The 22,433-nt window shown below is 51.0% G+C and overlaps 1 protein-coding gene across 2 annotated transcripts in view; it reads left to right on the top strand.

Moving 5' to 3' along the window:
- Window positions 1-22,433, top strand: part of SYN3 (synapsin III) — a 365,786-nt gene that overhangs the window by 102,414 nt on the left and 240,939 nt on the right. Inside the window, exons 5-7 of one of the 2 annotated variants that reach the window (XM_081129889.1) lie at window positions 19,873-20,029; window positions 21,016-21,105; window positions 21,253-21,485. In XM_081129889.1, coding sequence (XP_080986015.1) covers window positions 19,873-20,029; window positions 21,016-21,105; window positions 21,253-21,342 — 337 coding nt within the window. In that variant the 3' untranslated portion in view covers window positions 21,343-21,485. Of the gene's footprint in view, window positions 1-19,872; window positions 20,030-21,015; window positions 21,106-21,252; window positions 21,486-22,433 lie in introns of those variants that run through there. The other variant, XM_081129888.1, reaches the window with a different exon arrangement.

Raw genomic sequence — 22,433 nt, 5'->3', positions numbered from 1 at the left:
CCACCTTCTCTTGCCAGCCTCTCATTATGGTTCTGTCTTCCACCGATTTCCCTAGAGCTTCCTTGAAGGCAGCTAGGTTCTTAGCCTCTTATCTCTTATGACAATAAGCTGCTAAGTTTGCTTTAGAATAAAAAGAGTAAACGGATTCTTCCTTGTTCCATCGTGAATGCGTGTCCTGAAGGTTTCAGTGTTACGTGTTGCGCTTCTCGCCTTCCAAGCTGGATAAACTCCCCAGCGCTGACCCTTGTCTAGTTCTTAGCTGTGATCAGCATTCATCGAGCATGTTCCTAGGTGCCAGGCACTGCTCCGAGCGCCTCACATTAATCCCAACAGTCCTATTAAACGGCACTGTTATGACCACTGTACGTAACCTGTGTACCTGGCCGGTGGGGCCGGGCTTTCAGGCCAGGTGACCTGGCCCAGAGCCCTCACTCTTAGGCACCAACTCAGCCGCCTCCCCGGAGCCCCTCGCTCAGGACCCTGCATCGGGAGGCCCCGGAAACGCTCCTGAGTTTCACTTAAGGCCCTTCCCTTCCCCGGCCTTACTCGAGCGTGTAACTGGAGAAACGAGGCCCGGAGATGTGAGACAATGGGGCGGCTCAGGAATGCTTTCACTGCACGTAACAGAAAACCCGACAGGTAGCCCGGCTCGCAGTAGAGGCGTTTCTTTTCCGCACATAATTAAGAGTCTAGAAGTCCGTGTTTCCAGATTGGGGGCAGAGAGAAAATTTGCCATTGCGGATCCAGGCTCTTCTTCATATTTAGCATGTTGGCTTTTCCCTCTCATGCTCAACACCTCAGTGTCTGTATTAGTCTGGGTTCTTCAGAGGAACAGAACCAGTAGAAGCAATTTAACAAACATATATGTATATACTGTAAGGAATTAACTCACGCAATTCTGGAATCTGATAAGTCCAAGATCTAAGTTCATCAAGCTGGAGGCCCAGGAGAGCTGATGATGTCGCTCCCACCTGAGTCCAAAGGCTTGAGACCCAGGAGAGCTGATGGTGTAAATTCCAGTCCAAGTTCAAGTGCAAAGAAAGGAAGTCACTGATGGCCCCGCTCAAAGATATTCAGGCAGAGAGAAAGGATTCTTTCTTAAGTCAGCCCTTTTCTCAATTCAGGCCTCCAACAGAGGGGATGGGGTCCACTCACACTGGGGAGGGCTGTCTGCTTGACTCTGTTCACTAGTGCAGATATTAGTCTCATCCAGAAACACCCTCCCAGCCACACCCAGGACAGTGTTTAACCAGATAGCTGGGCACGCCACGGCCCAGTCACCGGGACACATAGAAGTAACCATCACATTGTCCCACCTGGCCTGCCATGGTTGGAGGAGCCATGTCAGCGTCCGGGTCAGGACAGAGAGATGCCAGGTGGCTCTTCTCTTAGGATTCTTCTGCTTTAAAGGAAGCAGAAACTTTGCAGAAGAGGCCCCTCTCGGACCTCCAGCTCTGCCTCATTGGCTAGAACTGGGTCACGGGGCTAGAATAGCTGCAGGGGAGGTTGAGAAGATTAAATATCTGGCTTTCTGGCCAAAACAACAGAAAGACGTAAGAGCAGGTGAGTTGCTGGGTTAGCTGCCAACAGCGTTTATCGTAGCAACCTGTGCAGGGTCACAGAGTCGGCGATAGAACAGTCAGAATTAGGACCCTGGACTGTGTTCCTTTTACTGTAATATGTGGAAGAGAATTCCATTGTGTGCTCTAGGCTACGGTTTAGCACGTGGAGCCTTCGTTCAAACTTCTATTTCTCAGCAGTGAGTCAACTGCCTCCAGGTCCCAGCCTATAAGTATTTTTATAGGTTGAAGACTTTCAAAGGAGAAACTACACACAAGCGGGCCAGTAACAGGGGCCCCGGGTATGGTCCCACTCCAGAACAAGACTCGTTCAGCTGAACAAGCATTTCTTGAGCCCCAGCTCCCTGTCTGTCCCAGGATTGGGCTGGGATAGTATTACAAGAAAAAGGGTGTCGTCTGTGTTCTGAATGAGTCCACAAACTGGTGGAAAGCCACTTTGTGAAACCGACGTGCACCACTGGGGCAGTGAGGGCCATGAGCGAGAAGAGCAGGAGATACCGTGGAGCACGCTGTAGCTGCAGAGAGGGCCCCCCCCCCCCCCCCCGCAGTGCTCAGCGAAGGCTCTCATTACCAAGAAGGCGAAGGCTGAGCCACGTCCGAAAGGAAGAGCCGGTACCTGCCGAGCAGCCCAGGCGGACGAGACCATTGCCGGCCAAGTGAGCAGCAGCCGCGGTGCGGAGATGTGAGCCGGCCGGCTCGCCTGACTCCGGAGTGAAGGTGCTCCTCCCCGACCCGCGCACAACCACGGAGCGTCCACACTCTCGCTGGGGCGCCTTCCAGTTGTGCTGTCTCCTCGGATCTTCACAATTCTGTAAGGTAGGCTTCAGGGCGCCTAGTTTGCATGGAAGGAAGCTGTGAGTCAGGGCTTAATAACCTGCCCGGAGCCATGCTAATACAGGGAACAGTGGCTGAGTGAATTATATGGAGCTAAGTATTGAGCACCTGCGGCCCATCGTAGGGCACATGGCCCTGAGGACGGTTCCCTGTAGCAGGCATTCCCGTCCCTATGGTATGATTGTAGTAGAGACAAACACAGAGGGTCTAAGCAACTGTCTGAAGCAGGAATGGCTCAGCCAGGATAGGAACCCAAGCAAGGTGGCAAACATCCATTTCTACTATCTAATTTGCAAAGAAATCTGGATGCAATGAATTATACAAGTGCTTAGAGGATTCTGGGGACCTGCAATGAATATTCTGGGCTGCCTGTGGAGAGGAGGAGATCACTCTGTGCCTGGAAAGGGGTGGTAGAAAACCTGGGCAAGTACAAAGAAGTGGCAGGACTTAGAAGCCATGGGAATACTAGAAAAATCCATCACTGTTCGGTGCAGGGAACAGAAAGTATTGTAGGGGTCTTTATGCAGAAAGGAACTTAATATAGGGATTTGGGTATCTGGAATGTCATTGGCAGGAGTGGGGAAATGGGCTCCAGGTGGGGCCTCCAGAAGGGTTCTGGAGTTCTGCAGAAGTGACCCGTCAGATGGCCAGCGTCCCAGTTCAGAGCACTCTGCCATTGCTGGGGTTCAGAGGAAGCCTCTGGAAGCCGCTACCACCTCCCCTGCCTCTTGGCACCCGAGAAGCTGGAGCAGAGCCCCGGAGAAGCCACAGACACACACAGCTGTGCTTCCAGAAACCTGTCCGCCAGCAAAGAACAGTGAAAGGCGACAGGGAGATGATCGTCACCTCACTTCTGCCCTCCGAAGCTCAGCAAGTATTTCCAATCGGTCAAACCTGCTTGCGGTCCGAACAATAGCTGCAAAGGAGTCTGAGAAAGAAGTTCCCGGCATTCCATGCTCTGCAGGACAAGAGGACACACCACCCGGAGGAGACGCAGTGCCAGTCGCCTGAGCATCCACCCCAGGAGGCACAAGAAGCTTTGACACATCTCACGCCAGTGGGACAGCAGGAGCCAGAAGAGCTAGAGTGTCTCCTGGCTGCCGCCGTGGGTCTCTCTGTAACCTCAACCCCATGCCTTCCTGGGGAGGAAGAACCTAGTCAAAGAAATGACAAATTTAGAGGAAATGTTGCAAACCAAGGCAAAGGATCGCTACCCCGGTATATAAAGATGAATATCCCAGTATAAAAATAAGCACTAACTACAAACAATTTACTGCAAAGAAGAAATTAGCCTGTGAACTAATAGGTTAAAAAAAAAAATGCTAATTCACAATGATTAAGGAACAAAGGAAGGAAACCAGGAGACATTTTTTTTCAGAATCAAAATGATAAAAAAAAAGATCGACTTCATGTCACTGACAGTACAGGAAACTGACCTTCCAATAAACTATTGATAAAAGTGAAAATTAAACAAGTTCTCTGGAGGACATTATAAATTTAAATGTTCATAGCCTTTGACTCAGTAAGTTCCCTACTAAAGACTTTTGGTAAGAAAAAGTCAATAAAGCTGAAAAAGGTATTCTTATAGAGGCATTCTTCCCAGGACTCTTTGTAATAATTTTTAAAAGTCTAAATGCCCCCCAAGTGTAGAATACTAAGTAGTCAATGAAGAGGGCTAGATGTTTTGATTTGGGGATGCAAAGATCTCTGTGCAATGGTACAGAAAAGATTATGGCATGGCATGTTTCTGTAAGTCCCTCTTATTTAGAAATTTATGCACTTACAGGTATGTTTGCTCTTTGAAAATATGGGAGGAAGTACATTGGAATGTAAACATCGTCCCTGGCTCTGGGGCTACTGCATTCTTTCACCCTCTTTTTTGTATGTTGCTATGCAATTTGATTTTTTCCCCTTTAAATAAGCTCATGTAACATTTATTAACAGAAAAATCCCATACAATTATTTCTTTCCTTTGGGGGGAAATTTGGACCCTGAGAAGCTTGTTGGGCACAGTCCCGGCCCTTACCTTCTTCGAGTTTTTAGAAACCCACCCCTTGCGAGGCCCCTGGAAGCAGGGCGGACTAGAGCTCGGGGCAAAGGTGAGTAATTAGAGTTGGGGCAGGAGGAGCAGTGAGGAGGGAGATGTGCTAATTTTAGCATCTCCGATAGAGAGTTGTTCCAAGGTTCCTATAAGGTCCCCTTGCACATGCTTAGCTCTGTCCTCCAGCCCCTGCCCCAGGGACTGCAGGGCTAACCCGGGCACTAACAGACTTCAGATTGCAGCAAAATGCTTGAAATCTCTGCTGCTTTAAATAGAGGTGTCTGGCACCCTTTTGGAGGGCAGAGCTGACAGAGCTGGCACCCTTTGCACTCACCCTGGTGGAAGGCCCCGTGATGAAGCCGCTGGAATGCCAGCTTCCCCTTCGATCTCTAAGGCAAAACTTCTGAGCCGGCCTAAGCTGGCCAATCCCTCCTGCCTGGAAGGCTTCCAGCTCAAGTCCTGGGGCTCTTGCATTCCTGCTCCATCTCCTCCGTCATTTAACCTCTTGCCCTTCCCCCTCCTTCCCTTCTTGAGAATAAAGATTTAGAATCTACGGTTAAAAGTACACTTACAGAATCGCAGCACTTTCTCTCTTACGTGACCTAAAGATAATGCAAGTGATAATAGCTCTCTTTTATTGAGCGTCTATTAAATGCCAATCATGCTACGTGGACATATTGCTTTCTTCAAACAGCCCAATAGGATGGCGGTATCTTAAGATTTAGCAGGCACTTGACGAAAGAAGAGAAACAACAAATGGCCAATAGGTCCATGAAATGATGCCAGACATCATTACTCATCAGGAGAACGCAGATAAAAACTATAGCGATGTATCAGATTCAAAAGATGGGCAATCAGAATTGTGTGCAAGGATGTGGAGCAGCTGGCGCGCTCACAGCTGCTGGTGGGAGTGTGAAACGGCACCACCCCTTTAAGAAGCAGTTTGGCCCCTTCTTACAAAATTAAAAATATAAGTGCCACATAATCCAACCATTCTCCTACCAGCTTCCCCCCAAGAGACACGAAACATGTCCACTAAATGATTTGTACAAGAATTTTCATAGCCACTTGATTCATCATAATAGCCCCAAACTGAAGACAACCCACATGTTCATCAGCTGGCGAATGGATACACAGTAACGGAACAGAATGCTTCTCTGCCATAAAAGGGACCAGACCCTGAGATGTGTGTTAGTTTTCTATGCTGAGCGACAAATCACTGCAAATGTGTCCGCTCAAGACAACACCTCGTCAGTCCTCACTGAACGTCGTCAGTAGGTTCTGCGCCTTTAAGCGGAACAATGTATAGCAAAACCAGCTTAACAATGTATAGAGAAACCAGTTTCACCATAAGTTCATTGATATAATCAAGACTTAAGTTCCTACCACATCTCATCAACGTTGTAACAAAAACTACTGTTCCAGGATGAACAGTGTTTATCATCTCGCAGCTTCTGTGGGCCAGGAGCCCAGGAGCAGCTTCGCCGGACCTCCTGCCAGGCTGCAGTCCAGATGTCGCCCGGGGCTTGGCTCTTATCTGGGGCCCTGACTGGCGATGGAGCCAGTCGCCTGTCAGAAGCCACCCTCGGCTCCTGGAGGCTGCCCACGGTTTCTCGTCACGTGGCCCTTTCCAAGGGTCCTCTCGTAACATGCAGGTGGTTTCTTCAAAGCAAGCAAGGGAGAAAGAGTGAGTCTGTTGGCAAGCCAGAGACGTATATAATGTAGCATGATCCTCTAGTGCTATCCCACCTTTGCAATGTTCTAGAAGCAAGTCACAGATGCCACTCACGCTCAGAGAAGGAGATTAAGTTAGGGCATGAGCACCAGGAGGCAGGGTCATGCAGACTGCCTTCCACTCCATCCCTCATAACACGTAATACAGATGGACATCAGAGGCATTATTTTGAGCAAAAGAAACCAGACACAAAAGACTGCGAAGTTTAGAATTGCACTGATAGGAAATTCTAGAAGAGGCAAGACTTAACGTCTAGTCACTAAAAGATCAGTGGTGGCCTAGGGCCAAGGGAATGGGGGCTGACTGTGAGGGGTGTAAGGCAACTTCTGTGGTGATGAAACTGTGTGTCTTGACTGGCAGGAGGGTTATATGGGTGCATACATTTGTCAAAGCTCATCAAACTGCACGTTAAATGGGTGCATTTTAGTTCATGCAAATTATACTTCTGTAAAGTATATTTTAAAAACGGCCCGTGAATGGCAGATTTTTATCACCATTTTACCGGTGAGGAAATGGAGATTCAGAACTTGCCGCCGCGGGGGGGTGCCGGGGTTCTGCATCAGGTGTAATGGCAAAGCCCAGTCTCTTTCTCTGTGCGCGACCTCTGATTGTCCTCTGGGCTGCAGTTTCTACAGAGGTGAAATGTGGAGGCCTGGAGCGCTAAGGAAACGCTCCCAAGGCCTCACCGAGGGGCACACAGTCTCAGCTTGTGTTTTCTGGTTCCTTGTCAAGAGTTCTTTGTACCACTGGGTCTTCCAGGTCTCGTTAAAGCCTCATAGTAGATTTTAAGAGTTAATGTTGCATTTTTAAATTTATCCAGATGTGTCATTGTAAATCTACGTAATATTTTTCTCTTGAAACACATAATCCTATGAGCCAATTCTTTAAAAATATATATATATGTTTTTATTGATTTCAGAGAGAGAGGGAAACATCAGCCATGAAAGTCATTGATCAGCTGCCTCCTGCACGCCCCCTACTGGGGATCGAGCCCGCAACCCGGGCATGTGCTCCGACCGGGAATCTAACCGCGATCTCCTAGGTCCTAGGTCAACGTATGAACCAATTCTTTAAAAGCACAACATATGATGGCCCGTGAAGATAAAGGTTTCAGAAGGCGGGCTGTATACTCTTGGTCCCCTGCCTACTTTCCTGCTATCAGATCCTAAGTTGATCCAGACTTTAGTGGCCATAACATTTCAAGGAAACACAGGGATGCCAGGGATGAGTCTTGGTTAGTTTCAGCCAGTTGTGGGCATCCTGTTACCACAGAGACAGATGTGTTGAGAAAAGGGCCCGAGAAGCAGTTCTGGCCCATGGGGCCGAGAGGTGGCTGCCAGGGGATCTGGAATGTCCACCACGCCTCTTAAAGGCATTCAGGAAAGGGGCTCTTTCTCACAGACGTGAGGATGTGACCCCAGGGGCCTGGGTAACTCACTGATAACATGAAGGGCCAGCATGAGGACAAAAGTCCATCCCTGAGAATAAGTCAGGAGGGCACAGAGCGCTCAGGTCCCTGAGGGTGACCCTGAGCCTGTGATTTCCTCACCCCATCACTGTCATCATTGCTCCGGGGTGTGAGTCATGCATTTTATTTATTGATTTAGTCAGCACTGTTATTTGCAGCCAAGATCATCTTGCATACAGAAGATAGAGGCAGATACTGTTAAACATCTTTTTTTTTTTTGCACTCAGCTCCATGGTGCAATTCTTCTAAACACCTGTATGCACTACATTACATACAAACTTGGTGACAGGCAGTTGATGGTATATGTTGTGTGAATGTTAAGGTTAGTTTCATTCTCGGAAGAGTTTGTCGATAGCTAAAGCTTAGAAACAACCCCACTGTCCCCCTGTAGGGTATTGGTTAAAGAAACCAGCGCAGAGCTATCTAATGAGATACAATTCCAAATAAAAGGAGCGTCTCCATTTGTTCTGATATGAAAGGATGTCCAAGCTATACTGTCAGGTAGAAAAACAAGAGTTGGGACAGCATTTAGAAGACTTTGAAGTCCACAGTCGTCGGAAATGTCTACAGTGTGTCACCAGGTTCCGGAGAGGATCTTGGAAGGTGGACACAAGACCCAAACCAGAACTCTCACATGGATGGGCCGCCTGAAGACAGTAGCGATGGAGGGACTAAGAGGCCGTGCGGCAGAGATGTTTTCACAGCAGGAGCTGTGGAACCTGCCCGTGGACCTACCTCTTGAGGAGAAAGCATTGAGGTTCGGGTGGGTTCGCAGCAGGTCTGCCATATGTGGTCTCACATGCATGAATTACCTATTTTTAAGATACCAAAGACAATTTTTTTAATAGTATGCATGGAAACTGACAAGCCTCACAAATAAATGCTGCCTACCTGTCAGCATTAGCGAGCGTTAACTGGCATTCTCAGAGGTTCACCTTGTGCCAGACGCTGGCCCCAGCTCTTTGTCTGGATTGGCCAATCCCATCCTTGTAGCAATTCTGTGAGGTGCATGTTATTGTTACCATCTTCTTTTTACAAATGGGTAAACTGAGGCACCGAAGTGTTAACTGATGTTCTAGGATCACATGGCCATTGAGCCAGGGATCAGACTTGCAACCCAGGGCGTGAAACCAAAGTCTATGCCCTAAACACTCCACTGATTGACCTCTGGGGTTATTGGATGGATTCAAAGAGCTTGTATGTGCTTAGCCAGTGCTCGCCTTAACCAGTGGTTCTCAAAGAGCACTTTGTGAACCAGCAGGGTTAGGCTTTGTTAGAAGTATATTTAAATTCTTAGGAATGTTGCCCAGGTTCAGCCAGACTTGTGCCACTTGCTGACATGTTTCTTGGCTGTTGAGGACCTGAAGTCCCACCCAGCAGGGGAAAGAATCAGTCTGTGACCAGCTGGACCTTGGGGAAACATACCTGAGTATTGTGTATGTAGTGACCACCTTGCTGTTTGTCTGGCAGCCATTTATTTATTATTATTTTGTTGTTGTTAACCCTTACCCAAGGATATTTTTTATTGATTTTTAGAGAGAGTGGAAGGGCGGGAGGGAGGGGGAGAGAGAAAGAGAAACATCCATGTGAGAGAGACACATTGATTGATTGCCTCCCACACACACCCCGGCTTGGGCCAGGGATCAGACTTGCAACCCAGGTATGTGCCCTTGACCGGAAATCGAACCCAAGACCCTTTGGTGTGCAGGCCGATGCTTTAACCAGTGAGCCACACTGGCCAGGGCCCAGCAGCCATTAATTGACCATCACTATGGACATGGCAGGGAATTCTCCTGTGATCCATTGGTGATACCTGTCAGTGGCCTTGGGAGGCACCGAGACCCTACCATCCCCAGGCTGGCCATGTGATCTGTACATACCAACACAGCTGAATAATTCCTCTCCCCAGCTTCGCTGCTCCACGAGACGGAGGTCACAAACTCCTTCCTTCCTCTGCGCCTGGCACGGAATAGATGCTCAGTAACCGTGCACTGAATGAAGAAGCCATCCCAGTTCACCTGGTGCCAGCTGTCATTTTTGCAAAGGGCACCTAAGAGGCGTTCCCAGCTTGGCTGTCTGTTGCAGTCACCTGGAGAACGTCTAGAGATCCTAGCCTCGGGCTAATCACATCAGAATATCTGAGGGTGGGAAATGAGAGCAGGGCTAGGTGTGTACAGCTTTGGGAGCTCTCCAGGTGATTCCAGCGCAGCCAAGCTTAAGAGCCCCCAGCTAGAAGGCGGCAGCCAACCCAGCAAGCGTCCCGGGGCTAACACGGAGCGTGAGACCCAGGGGGCTTCCTCGAAAGCTGCTCCTGCCTCTACTTCTTTGACGGGCGTGAGCTGAACTGGCAGCAGCCAAGATTCTGTCTTAAGAAGTTCCTGTGCACAGTGAAAGGTGTAGCTGGAAGCGTTTATGCTGGAAACCCTGGCTGGGTGATAGTCCTAAAAATTACTGCCATATGTCTCCAGCAGGGAGGGCAGGGCCCGCATTTGCTCCCTTCACGCTCCGCAGCCTCACTTCCATCAGCGGCTCAGTCCTCACCCATGGGGGCCCCCGGAGAGGCTCCATTTAGTCTAACAATTTTATGGAGCATCTAGATTCCTTGATAGGCCAGGCCCTGGAAACACAGATGTAAACCCAACATCGCCCCTTCCCTGGTGGAGTTCCCAGCCCAGAGGGAGGAAATGGGAAGTAAATCAATGTAAATCACCAGCCTGCATGAGCATGATGAGGCCACATGGAGCCTTAAGAAGAAGCGAGAGCTCAGAGGAGGGACTAGGGGGCCTCCAGAGGGCTTTGGAGAGGTGGGAACAACACCCAGGCGTTTTGTTTCCCTTTTTCTCTTGACATATGCATGTGTATAAAGTTTGGAATGATTTTAAACGTATGTCGTCGAACACACCGATTTAGCAAATACTAGCATTTCCCCATGTTTACTTCAACTCCTTTAAAAAGCAATTCTAAACTATTTTAAACACAGGAGAAGTACCGAGTATAATGTAACAAGCGCCCACATATGCTGAGGGGGTTAAGGGCCCCCACTCTGCGGCAGGCTACCTGGCTCTGCAGAGTGACCTCGGAGAGGTTACTTAACTTCTCTGTGCCTCTGTCTTACTTTTTTAAAAACCGAACACCTACCTCGAAAGGTAATTGTCAGGATTAATCAAGGTAAAGGGGCAAAAAGACAAGGGCCCCGCGCACACTGTGTGCTTTGTAAACATTAACTGTTGTCACCTGTGTGCCTGCCCATGACCAGCTTGTCACATCCCAACATTCTGCTGTATTTGTTTCAGATTTTTTTATAAAGAGAAGTATAGTATCATGGGTACTTTTAATAGACCCCTCTACCCACCCTCCCTGTTCTGACTGCTAACAAGGAGTGAAAGTCAGGATGTGAGGATGGGCACTGCCACTGCGGGGCATGGGGCAGCGCCCCGGCTTCTGGGGAAGCCCTCCAGTGTGGTCAGAAAGGCCGGTGACCACTGGGGAGGGAGGGGGCTGGAGAGGTGGCCGGGGCACGCTAGGGAAAACCGTCAGGAGCTCCCGCACAGTCCGGGAACCCCACCGAAGAGCCCATTTCTCTTGCTCCCTTCAAAAAACAAGCGAAAAACCCCCAAAGATAAATACAGAAACCTCACTCACACTTGCTCCCCAACTTGGACAATGCCATCAGGTACAGGCTAGCTTTGAGAGAAGAGCGGAGACCCAGGGGAGCACAGGAAGAGGGCTTAGCCCCCTGAAGCTGTTGCCACCAGAGTGCTGGGGGCAGGAAATGAGTGATTCAGGCTGAGACCTGAGCACCCCGCAGGTGGGGATTTCCTGCTGAGTGAGCTGATGAGAGGGCCCCCGACTTGTTCAGCAGTTAACCTGACAGCACATCCGTGGCTTGTCAGGCTGGATATTTGTGGGGAGGGCCTTGGGTATGAGTACATACACGCCCGGCCTCCGTTCGCAATGTGCTCTCTGTCACCCCCCAGCAGCACCATCATTTTTTATCTCAAAATGGGCTTCCCCCTCTCCCCCTCCCTCCGCTTCCTCAGCCCTGCTGAGGAACAGCTGCTCTGAGCCCCATCTCTCATCAGCTGCCTTATCTCCCTGATGAATAATGTTCCCCTTCCCGGGCAGGCAGCCTGGCGGGAGGCCCGCGGCTGGAGCAGCTGTGGGAGAGCGTCACCCCCTCCCGGTCCTCGCGCGGGCTGTGGGCAACCCTTAGGGCCCTGGTGAGCAGCAGCCTGCAAACTCAGCCATTCCAAGCACATGTCAGCACCCCTGGGTGCGGTCACCATTTTGGGTGCTGGGAAACGGGCACATGGGTCCTGTCCCTTGGGGGTGGGAACTGTTTATGGGAAATGTGATTTGTAGCTAATAATACAGACCTCTCTCTATGTGACCTTGAGAGCGTGTTTAATCACTCCAGGTCTCCGTTTTCCTCATCTTGCAAATGGGCTGATCATAGTGTTGTATAGTTCTCTGCTCAGATCTCCTTTGCCAGCCAGTGCCCCATCCCCCAGCGCTGCGATGCCACTGTGCCAGCTGTACCTCCGGCCTTCAGAGCCTAGGGCAGATGGTAACCGTGTCCTTGACACCGCTGAGAGGCTAAATCCTTCTGCAACCTCTTCCCCTCCCATCTGGGGAGTCTGTAACTGACTTATATTGGGGACCCAAAAGCCCAGGCCTCTTCCCTCAAGGTGCACAACCTGGGGCAACTGTTTATGCTCCAGAGCCCCCCATGGATCAGGCCAGGTCTAGACTTACTGTGACTACGCCCCCCTCTTCCTGTCCTGTGTCCCTCACCCTCCACGGCTTTTCCTGGAGAGCATGCCTCCCTCCTTGAGCCGCAGGCTTTTGGAAACCTGTTTGAGGCTCTGTTTCTAGGGGGCCCAGCCCCAGATAAGTACCCACTTCACCGAGGCTTTGTGAGGGAATCGGGTGAGATAAGGCTTGAAAAGCCCCTTGGAGGTGTCTGGCACTTGGCAAGTACCCAGTCGTCAGTAATCGCGATTCTTACAAACTACCGCTATGTGACAAAAAGTCACAGGGGACTCGAGCAGATGTGACGGAGAGATGGGTGTTGAAAGCCTTGGTTCCACGTCTGGAATTGGAGGCAGTCGCCCTAGAAAGGGCCCACGGAGGTCACTTAGTTCTCTGAGGAAACTGAGGCCCAGAGAGGCGAAGTAGCACTCTCAGAGACCCACCGCATTTTCCCATAGCAGCTCTGCTTTGTTTATTTTTGTTACCAGTCTGCACAGTGATTTTTTTTTTAAAAAAAATTTTTAGCTGAGTAGTCAGCATTTAAGTAATTGAGAATTTTATATGAATATCCGTATTTGGGCTACTTTTAAGAAGTTATTAGGGCCACCTGGGACCTCGTTCCTATATGGCCATAATAGCTGGAGCTCAGGCCACTCTCTAGGTCACTCTCTAGGTCCCATCTCGCCCCCTGCCATCCACAGGGGCCTGTACTAGCTGTCCCTGATCACAGAGCCCTCATACTGAAAAACAAGATGTTTCTTGTACTCCAGTCATTCTCGAAAGTGGCAGAATGAAAGATGGAGTGCAACCAGAGAGAGAGCCTGTGGGAATTAAGATTATTCCTATGTGTTTAATACGGAAGCAAAGAGAGTATGTGTTGGAAGGATCACACGAAAGATGCTGCCAGCAAAGCCTGGCCACCTCGCCTGGCCTGAGGTTATCTGCTGGGGCCCTGTGGCATTTAGCTTGGGACCTGGGGGTGAAGGCACGGAAGTCGCCTAATGCTCAGCACTCGGCTCTCTGGGTTCTGAGCTGGGCCCGTGCTGCAGAGAGGAGTAGGTGAGGGACTTGGGGCACGAGGTCAGGAGTGAAGGGCCTGTTGAGGTTTTCTAGGCAGGAGGCAAGGGGTGGGGGGACCAGAGTGAGAGAAGGGCGGGAAGGTATAAGAGCAAGTCCTGGACACAGATGTCTGAGGGAAGACTCGACAGCTGCTTTGGATCCTTATAAACGGATGGCAGAGTGAAGACTCACAGGTGACTTCAGGGTGACAGAACCCAGGTTCCCGGGAGCACCGTGGGTCCTTCAGCAGAAGTCAGGAGACCCATTCTGGGGGAGGCTGATGACCTGGGGTCTGGGCACCATGGGTCTGAGGTGATGTTGAGAAGTCCAGCTGGGTGGACAGTGCTGACTGCATGGTGGTCATGCACGTGGCCTTGAAGCACTGGTCTCCCGTGGACCAGTCCTTCCTGCGCTTAATTTCTCCGTGTCTTCATTTCCTGACAGTAAGGCCATTGGCACTGTCCTCCTCATAGTGTCATTGTGAAGATTCAAGATCACATAAATAAAAGCCTAAAAACGATTCCTTGGGAAGTGCTCTGTACATCTAAGTCATTGTCACTACTGCCTGTGAGGACGCGGTGGGAAACCCACTGAACGGAGATGATTCTGCAGGGCAGAGAGCCAGCGCGGAGCCTTGGAGGAGCCTTGGAGGAGCCAGAGGAAGCAGCTGGGAAACAAGGGGAGAGGGCATCTCCGAGCTGGAGGGCCGGCCTGGGCCGGCAGGGCAGAGATGATGCCCCGGGGAGAGGAGCTCAGGGCAGCCGTTCTCCCCGGGGGGGTGCCCTCCAGAGGACCCTTGGCAACGTCTCGAGACATTTTTGTTGTCACACCTGGACATAGAGGTGCTATTGTGTCTAGTGGACAGAGGCCAGGGATGTTCCTAATGTCCTACAATGTAAAGGAAGCGCCCCCCCCCCCCCACGTCCTGCCCCCAACAACAAAGAATTATCCAGCTCCAAGACGGCGATATGCAGAGACTCTTCTCCAGACCCCCCAGGCTTCTGGGGTTGAAGGTGCTTCCGCCACCAACAGATGTGTGAGCTTGGCAAGTTTCTTAACCACTCTGTGCCTCAGTTTTCTTATCTGGAAAATGGGATGATTACAGCAGTTTCTGGGGACTGCGGTCAGGCGTAACTGAGTGAAGATATACAGAGGGCTTAGAATAGAGGCTCATAGCACGTTAGCGATTACTAGAGACCAGGGGAAGCGAGGGCGTGGCAGAGCCACTTGACCTTGGCGTTTGGCACTTGGGAGCGATTTCAATGGGGTAGAAGGGGCTGGCGGCCAGGTTCGAGGACTGTGGAGGTGGGCGCCTGGGGGTTGGCCCAGCAGGCACGGGCTGCCTTGTCTGAGAGGTGTAGCGATGGAAGGAAGAGGAGGACTGGCTTCATGTTCATCTATTATGTGTTGATGCTAACCGAAAGTCTGGATAATTGCCCAAACCACATTATAACAAAAATGGAAATTTTCAAAGCAGACGAAATCACCTGCTGCCTCACCACCGTAACAAGTGAGCCATTGTCCATCTTTCCTCCCAGGACCATCATTTTGCAGTGTTTTAGTCTTCACACAGTCTCTTCTATTGTTTTATGTCCCATGAAAAGGCCCCATAAGCATTTTCCATGATGTTACACCATTGCTACATTGATCAGTTTTTTCCAAAATGAAAGTAACCTCATTGTTTTTTCCTGGTTGTAAAAACACTCTGTGTTCTTTTCTTTAAAAAAAAAAAAAAAAATACAGATAGTACCACGAAGTCTGCAGAACAATTTAAAACCCCCTTTCCCATCCCCCCTTCAGAGACAGTCACGTTAGCCTTTTGGTGACCATCCTTCCAAACAAACCTTCGTGCATTTAATCAGTGTGTCGACCTGTTACATCTTGTATGTACACATGAACGTTACTTAACTGTCCATTCGTTTTCGACCTTGAAGCGAAGGCTTCCTTGTTGCTGGGGTTGGGCTTGTTGATTTGGGAAGTGGGCAGGGGGCTGTGGAAGGATATACACACCAACAAAGGAAGCAGAAGGTTCTGGAAGCTGCTAGAAAGAGGAAATATTGGGGGGGGGGGGGGCGCCGTGTATTTGTTTCCTGAGGCTGCTGTAACCAAGTGCCACCGGCTGGGTGGCTTAAACAACAGACATTTCTCCTCTTACAGTTCCAGAGTCGGGAAGCCTGAGATGGAGGTGTCGGCAGGGCCAGGCTGCCCCTAAAGGCTGCCCCTCATGGTTGCCATCCATCCTTGGCGTTCCTTGGCATGTGCACACGTCCCTCCGATCTTTAACTCCGTCGTCACGTGCTGTGCTCTCCTTCCTCCCTGTGTGCCTGTGTCCGAGCCTCCCACTTCCTATAAATGCACCTGTCATCTGGTTGGGGTCCCCTCTACCCCAGTATGACCTCATCTTAACTTGGTTAAATCTGCAAAGACCTATTTCCAATAAGGTCACACTCGCAGGTAACAGGGCTGAGAACTTATCGCTTTGGGGGGACACAGTTCAACCCATAACATGTGGGATCCCCAGGGTGATGGAGAAATAGGATGCAGGAGTGAGGGCCCCTTCTCTGGGACAAAAGGGAAGGAAGAGACCGGGCTGGGCCTCGAGGCTGAGCAGGGAGAGGAGGAGGCCCACTTCCTCCCGTAACTCGGGTCTGTGTTTTATGAATCTCCTCGTACTTTACAGAGCCCGGGATTCGTCAGAGAGCCCGCCGTCCGTGAGCCCCACCCGGCCCCTTCCCCACGCTCGTCACGCGGTGCAGCTGGCAGCCGCGGTGGCTCCCCGCCCCCCGGGCCTCGCTACAGCGTCCGGCTGTCCATTCGCCGCCAGGTTCTTGCTTGGCTGTCCCCTAATTTCTTTTCAGCCTCGGCGGGTGGGAGCATCGCTGGTTCCCAGAGTCCTTCCGTGCGGCCCATTCGCACCCCTCCGTCTGCAGTGGGCACACCCGTGCCCCATTCCTGCTGCAGCACAGGGTCCATATGCCTTCAGGAGCATAGCAGCCGTGTCGATGCCTCGATCTCCCCTTTTCCTCAGGACACCTGGTTTTGCTGGTTTGCTCGGTTCTCTCGGTCTCTTTTTCCCAGATTTGTACCGAGGCTGAATTTCGGGGGTGGAGCGGGGTGGAGGGGGATTGTGAGGAGCGTGGAGACAGTTGAGAGGGAACCTGAAATCTCTCTTGTTGGTGGGCACAGGTGTCAGACAGTCCGGAGCCTCCCCAGGCACAGCTGGGGTCAGGTCTGGGTGTCACAGGTCAGCATGTGACCAAATGAGCATCACTGTCACCCTTTGTTGATTTGGCTCTTGAGGAACAAGGGACAGTTACAGGGTAACAGTCACGCAGCTGAAAATATGAGGCTTCTGCTTATAAACTTGGGTCCCAGGCAAAGCCCAGCCAAAACCTTTTCTCGCCATCACAGGGGTCTGTATACTGGAGGGAATTATTATACTCCGATGGTTAAAAGCCCCTCAGCCTTCGGCCCCCTGCCTCCCGACGCTGCCTGAAACACCCAGTAATCTCCCAGCAACGCATCACCTGTCCCATCTCACCATTTAATTATGGGCTGTTCTTGCTTTCCTCTCCAATGCCAACAGCCACTTCTGAGAAAGACCTGGGGGCAGAAACCCAAATAATACAGCTCATATTAAGTCCAAAGCCTAAATAACAACAAAACCCAGGTAACCTGGATGTGCCGACTTGTGTGGGACTGAAGGAGGCCTTCCTGCCCAGGCCTGAAAGACTCAGGGCTTGGGATGTGGAGACACAGGGGCAGGAAGGGGTTTTTTTTACCCAAGCTCATCTCTCGTTGCCACCTCATCAGACCCCATACTCCAGCATGTAACGGATTATAAATTTTGTCATTTCCTCCCAGGATCAGTCAGAAGGACAGTGATGGCAAGTAACAGGGCCCATTCAACCAGTGTAGGCAAAAAAGGGAGGCTAATAGCTCAGTAATTCAGAAGATGAAAATGACTCTGGTGTCAGGCTCAGCAGGATTCAGGGACTCCCCCTCCTTGCCTCTGATCCCAGCGGCACTTCTGTTATCGGTGGGGTCCCTCCACGTAGCAAGAATGATCTCTGTCGCTCCTCTCTTCCAGCACCCAAGGAGGATTCTGATGGGCCTGTTACATTAGAGATGCAGGCCTTGGACCAGTTACTGCCCAGGGGAAGGGGGTTCTCTGATTGGAGAGGATTTTATCATGGGCTCTGTTAAAAAAAAAAACAAAAAAAAAAACTGAGCATATGAAACAAAACCAGCACAGTCCTCTAGCTGCAGTACAAGGGTCCAACCATTCAGTTTCAGGCGCCATTCCCTCTACTTGGAATACCCTCAAAACCCTGCCCACGTGGCAAATCCCAGCTTTTCATTCAAGACCCAAGCCTTCCGGTATACCCTGACCCACCCCCTTCCGCAGACAGGGGTGAACACACCTTGGGGCCACCGTAGTGCCTTGTACAGGCCCCTGTTACTTCACTGGCTTGCGCATTTGGTCATTTAGCAAGTCTTCATGCTCTGGCATTGCACCCAGCTCCTGGGACTGTGAGTTTCATGAACACGACCTCTACCAGGGTGCTTGGCCCACTGCCAGGGCCTGGTAACTGGTGGTGGCCATTGCCTTGGGTGACATTCAGGACGTGGCTAGAGAAGCTGGGGTGCTGGGTATGGAGAAAGGAACTGCGTGCCACAGGTCACCTGGCTGGAGCCCCTTATTTCTCTGCAAATCCCTCATACGACAGACTCTCAGGGAGGACGCTGTGCGTTCTTTGGAGCAGCGAATGGCAGAATTCCAACAGCTGCCTTGTTTGCCCTTGTGGAAAGTGTTTATTTTTTACATATTGTATCTGAGAATCTGAAGAGGTCATGGGGTCCAACTTGAATTCCCTGGGGTTAAAACTTTCTTGGTGATGCTGACATCCCTCCATATTTGCGGAACTTGTTACCCTGTGAGGCAGCCCCTGAGTTATCAGGGGCCACATGTTACCTCCTGGCTACTTTGGCCATCAGTCATATTTCTCTTCTCCAGGACCACAAGAAAGAGGTTCCTCCCTCTTCCAGTAGATATTCCACTGTGTTCACTCGTTCATTCTCCCATCCATTCATTTATCCCTGTGTTCATTAACACCATCTCCCACCGAAAAACATTGGTAAGGCAGGGACAGGGAAGGAGAAACCTGGCTGCAACCTCCTGCCCTACAGTGGTTTTCCCTGGTGACCCGGGGCACACCACGGCCTTGCTACAGGCCTCAGTGTCCCCATATGTAAAATACGCTGGTTGGACTGGTTCCATTCTAAGAATACAATAAGGACATAGGCATAAAGTTCCAAGCTTCAAACCTACCCCTAACCCTAACCCTAGAGTGACATGACTGACCTTTGCCATAAGCCTGGTGGTAACCATGCCCGTGATGGCAGTCCCCAGGGATGAGTTACGACTTAGCCGGGGAAACTTGGCCATTTCCTTTGGGGATGAGGGGACGTTCATGCCCCTAATTCATTCCCTCAACAGGTGCTTGTCACGCCCGTGTCCGCGCCAGGTGCTGGGTGTGCGGTGAGGCCCAGCTCACAACTATCTGAGCAGTGTCTGCACCTGCAGCATGTTCTTCCCTCTGGCTTCAGTGGAGGCAGCGCTTTCCCCGTGACAGTTATTTTAATTACCTTTGAATAATTTTAAAGAGACACAGTTTATTTGACGCTAAGCGTCTGACTCCGGATGAGCTAAGCGGGAAATACCAGCTGAGTGTGAACCCCTTGCCGTGAGGCTGATTTTCTCCTGTGACTAAAGTGAGGAATCCAGACACAGATGGATCCTGGGCAGCACGAGTGAAACAATGTGTGAGTCCTGCTGGCGCCTGCAGTGGAGGCAAAGTGCATGGACTTGGGGCCAGATGGCCCGAGTTCAAACCGGCTTTGTAACCTGGGGAGATTCATCGCTTCTCTGAGCCACAGTGTTCCCATCTGTGAAATGGATCATGTGAAACGGAGATAGAGCCCCAGCCTTACCCAGGTCGGTGTGAGCGAGAATCAGGATGGTGTCTGCAGAGGGACCCGCCCATTGCATTAGTACTCGCTGTTTCCTTGGAAGGGAAAAGACACACCTGAAATACACAGCGGGGAAGCCATGCTGCAGAGTGGCTGGGGACCAGGGCCTCGAGGCCACACAGACCTGGCCCTGCCACTTACAGAAAAAACAGCCCCAAAAAGAAGCAGAAGAAAGCGAGAGTCGTTTTCAGTCATTTTTCTTTGTGTTTGCAACCGGCCCTCCTCACCCCCCCCATCCCAGTTCTGAACTGAGGGCTCCCCCGGGCAGCGACCGTGCGGGGTCGGTCCTGCCCGGCAGGCCGTGGCCCAGTGCCCCGGTGTCCCCTCAGCCCGCAGCCCGGTCACCCTGCTGTCGCCCCTCTCTCGGCAGGTCCTTCAAGCCCGACTTCCTCCTGGTCCGCCAGCACGCCTACAGCATGGCCCTGGGCGAGGACTACCGCAGCCTGGTCATCGGCCTCCAGTACGGAGGGCTGCCCGCCGTCAACTCCCTCTACTCCGTCTACAACTTCTGCAGCAAGCCCTGGGTGGTAGGTGACGGGCCGGGCTGGCCCGGAGAGAAGTGGGGCCAGCGGGAGGAACTCCCAGGCCCGAAAGGGGCCCAGTCCCAGCACGGGGGCCTCACACGTAAAAGGGTCTTTTTTCAGCAACTTGAATGAGCAAGTTGGATCCCAGCCCCCTACTTATAATTACTGCCCAACAACTACCTACCCTATGACACCTATTACGGTGCAGTGGTATCTTATAATATTAGCAGTAAGAGGCAGTGCCAACTGTTCTTACTAATAGTCTATCATATATCATCTGGTACTTAGTAAGTACCAGAAACGTGTGCTGTCTGGTGTTCAGTCCATTGTTATCATGCTCAGCTTCAATCTCCCCACCTTGTATTCATTTGTTTCATTCATTCACTTGATATATTTGAGTCTCCATTTAAATGTTACCTGTAAGAGAGACTTTTCCTAAAATACCACCCTCCAATCCCCCAAATACGCTTAAATCCCTTTAATGCACTGCCTGTTTAATCCTTACGACACCCCTGGGGGGTTGGATCTCTCATTTCCTCTGTTTACAAATGGGGATACAGACGCCCGGACCCTAAATGACTTTCCCAGGTTACACAGATAACAAGTGGTGGAGCAGGAATTTGAACCCCGGGTCTGTGCCATAAACAGCTGCGCCACATGCCTCTCTAGAAAGACGGGCGGGGGGGCAGGGGCACGGCCCGAACATCTGCGGGTTGTGCTGCTTGTGTGAAATGCCGAGGGTGTGGGAAATGCTCATTAGAAGTCATTGAGCTGAACTCGGTGGCCTGGCAGGATCGAAGGGGTTGACGCAGCCAGATGATGGAGAGGACAGATGTCCAGCTAAGGGCGGTGGCCTTTACCCCATAGGTGGCGAGCAGCTACTGTAGCTCAGCTCAGAACAGTCAGATGCTCGAGGCCTGGGATCAAGGGGGCAGCTCCGCGGCACTAGGTGACAGGTGTTAACAGTGTTCTCTCCTCTTCTGGCCTAGTTTTCTCAGCTCATCAAGATCTTCCATTCCCTGGGTCCTGAGAAGTTCCCGCTCGTGGAGCAGACGTTCTTTCCCAACCATAAGCCAATGGTGAGTGGCCTTTATTACGCTATTTGTACGATCTGGAGCCAACACACGTTTATGTTCTCGGTCCATTCGAGCGGAGGGGGTGGGCTCTCAGGGAGAGCCGTGATGTCTCCTGGGAATGCTCTCCTAAGGAAAGAGTCATCTCTGCAGGTGACGTTTAAGGCAGTAGGACAGATGACAGAGGTGGACAGAATTCCTTGGGAACATCGGGAGTTTTCAGCAAACAAGGGGACAGCTTGAACGAGCATGTTGGGGTCAAAGGTTGACAAGAAGGGTATAAGATGTTTCAAAGGTAGGATGTTATTTTTATTTGCGCCTGTGCAGGACTTGTTTTCCACTCTGATTTTAATAAAAGCAGTGATACTTGATTGGCATGGATTGTTAAAGGGCAGTTTCCTTGTGTGTCTCTTTACATTCCAGCTGTTGAATATATCTGTGGTTATCTCTGGGAAGTGGTTGGAGCTTAACTTAGAGAGCTGGGGGTAGAGGTTACCGTCTTTTTGAATGGGGTGGAGAGCTCTCCATCCCACGGCCAGCAGAAGTTGGGTGGCAGAGTCCCGGGCGGCTAGAAACAGCCTGTGACATGCCCGCTTGTGCAGTTGGTGGTCTTCTTAAACTGGTCAGAGGAGTGCGGGGCTGCAGCTCCATGCTTGCCTTGGGAAGAATGGGAGTCTTGGGGACCAGGGTAGTAATGGGGTATCCGATCGTACCAGCTGGGGACGGTGCCTGTTTGTAGAATTCTGAGCTCGGGCTGCTGCGCTGGGCAGTCCTATTTGGACACACTGATGGGTAGGACTGCAGGTTCCAGGTGGGAGCCCTCTAACCGGATAGAGAGGTTTTCCACTGATTCTCTTTCACTTATATCTGATCCAGTGAGAGTCGTATAATCCAGGATGTGCTGGTTGGAAGAAGGGCATATTCCACCAAAGCGTGACCACAGTGGAAAAAATTGAGGGTTTATCATCAAACCAGCCTGAGCGTGAATCCTAGTTCTGCCTGCCTACTAGATCCTGGGCAATTGAATTAACCTCTGTGAGCCTCAGCTTCCGTCACTGAAAACCAGGGGTGACAGTGGAACCACTTCATTGGGCTGCTGAGATTTAATGAAATCGTGTGTATAGAGTGTTCAAAGTAGAGCAGACTCAAAATGTGAGCAAAGCTGTACCCTGGAACATTGTCAACAGTGGGGTGAGAGTTGGGTGAAGGGTTTGTAGCCAGCCTAGTCCATTGAGGGTGACAGGCAGCCCTAAGCTCTGGGAGGGCTTTGCCATCTGTAGTGATGCCTCATGAGTTCCTGGCATTCCCCACTGGGCTGAACCACTGAGAATTTC

This window comes from Miniopterus schreibersii, assembly GCF_964146895.1.
Source record: "Miniopterus schreibersii genome assembly, chromosome: 2".
Classification (NCBI taxonomy): Eukaryota; Metazoa; Chordata; class Mammalia; order Chiroptera; family Miniopteridae; genus Miniopterus; species Miniopterus schreibersii.
The sequence above is the reverse complement of the archived record's forward strand: the minus strand, read 5'-3'. Positions and strand labels throughout refer to the sequence as shown.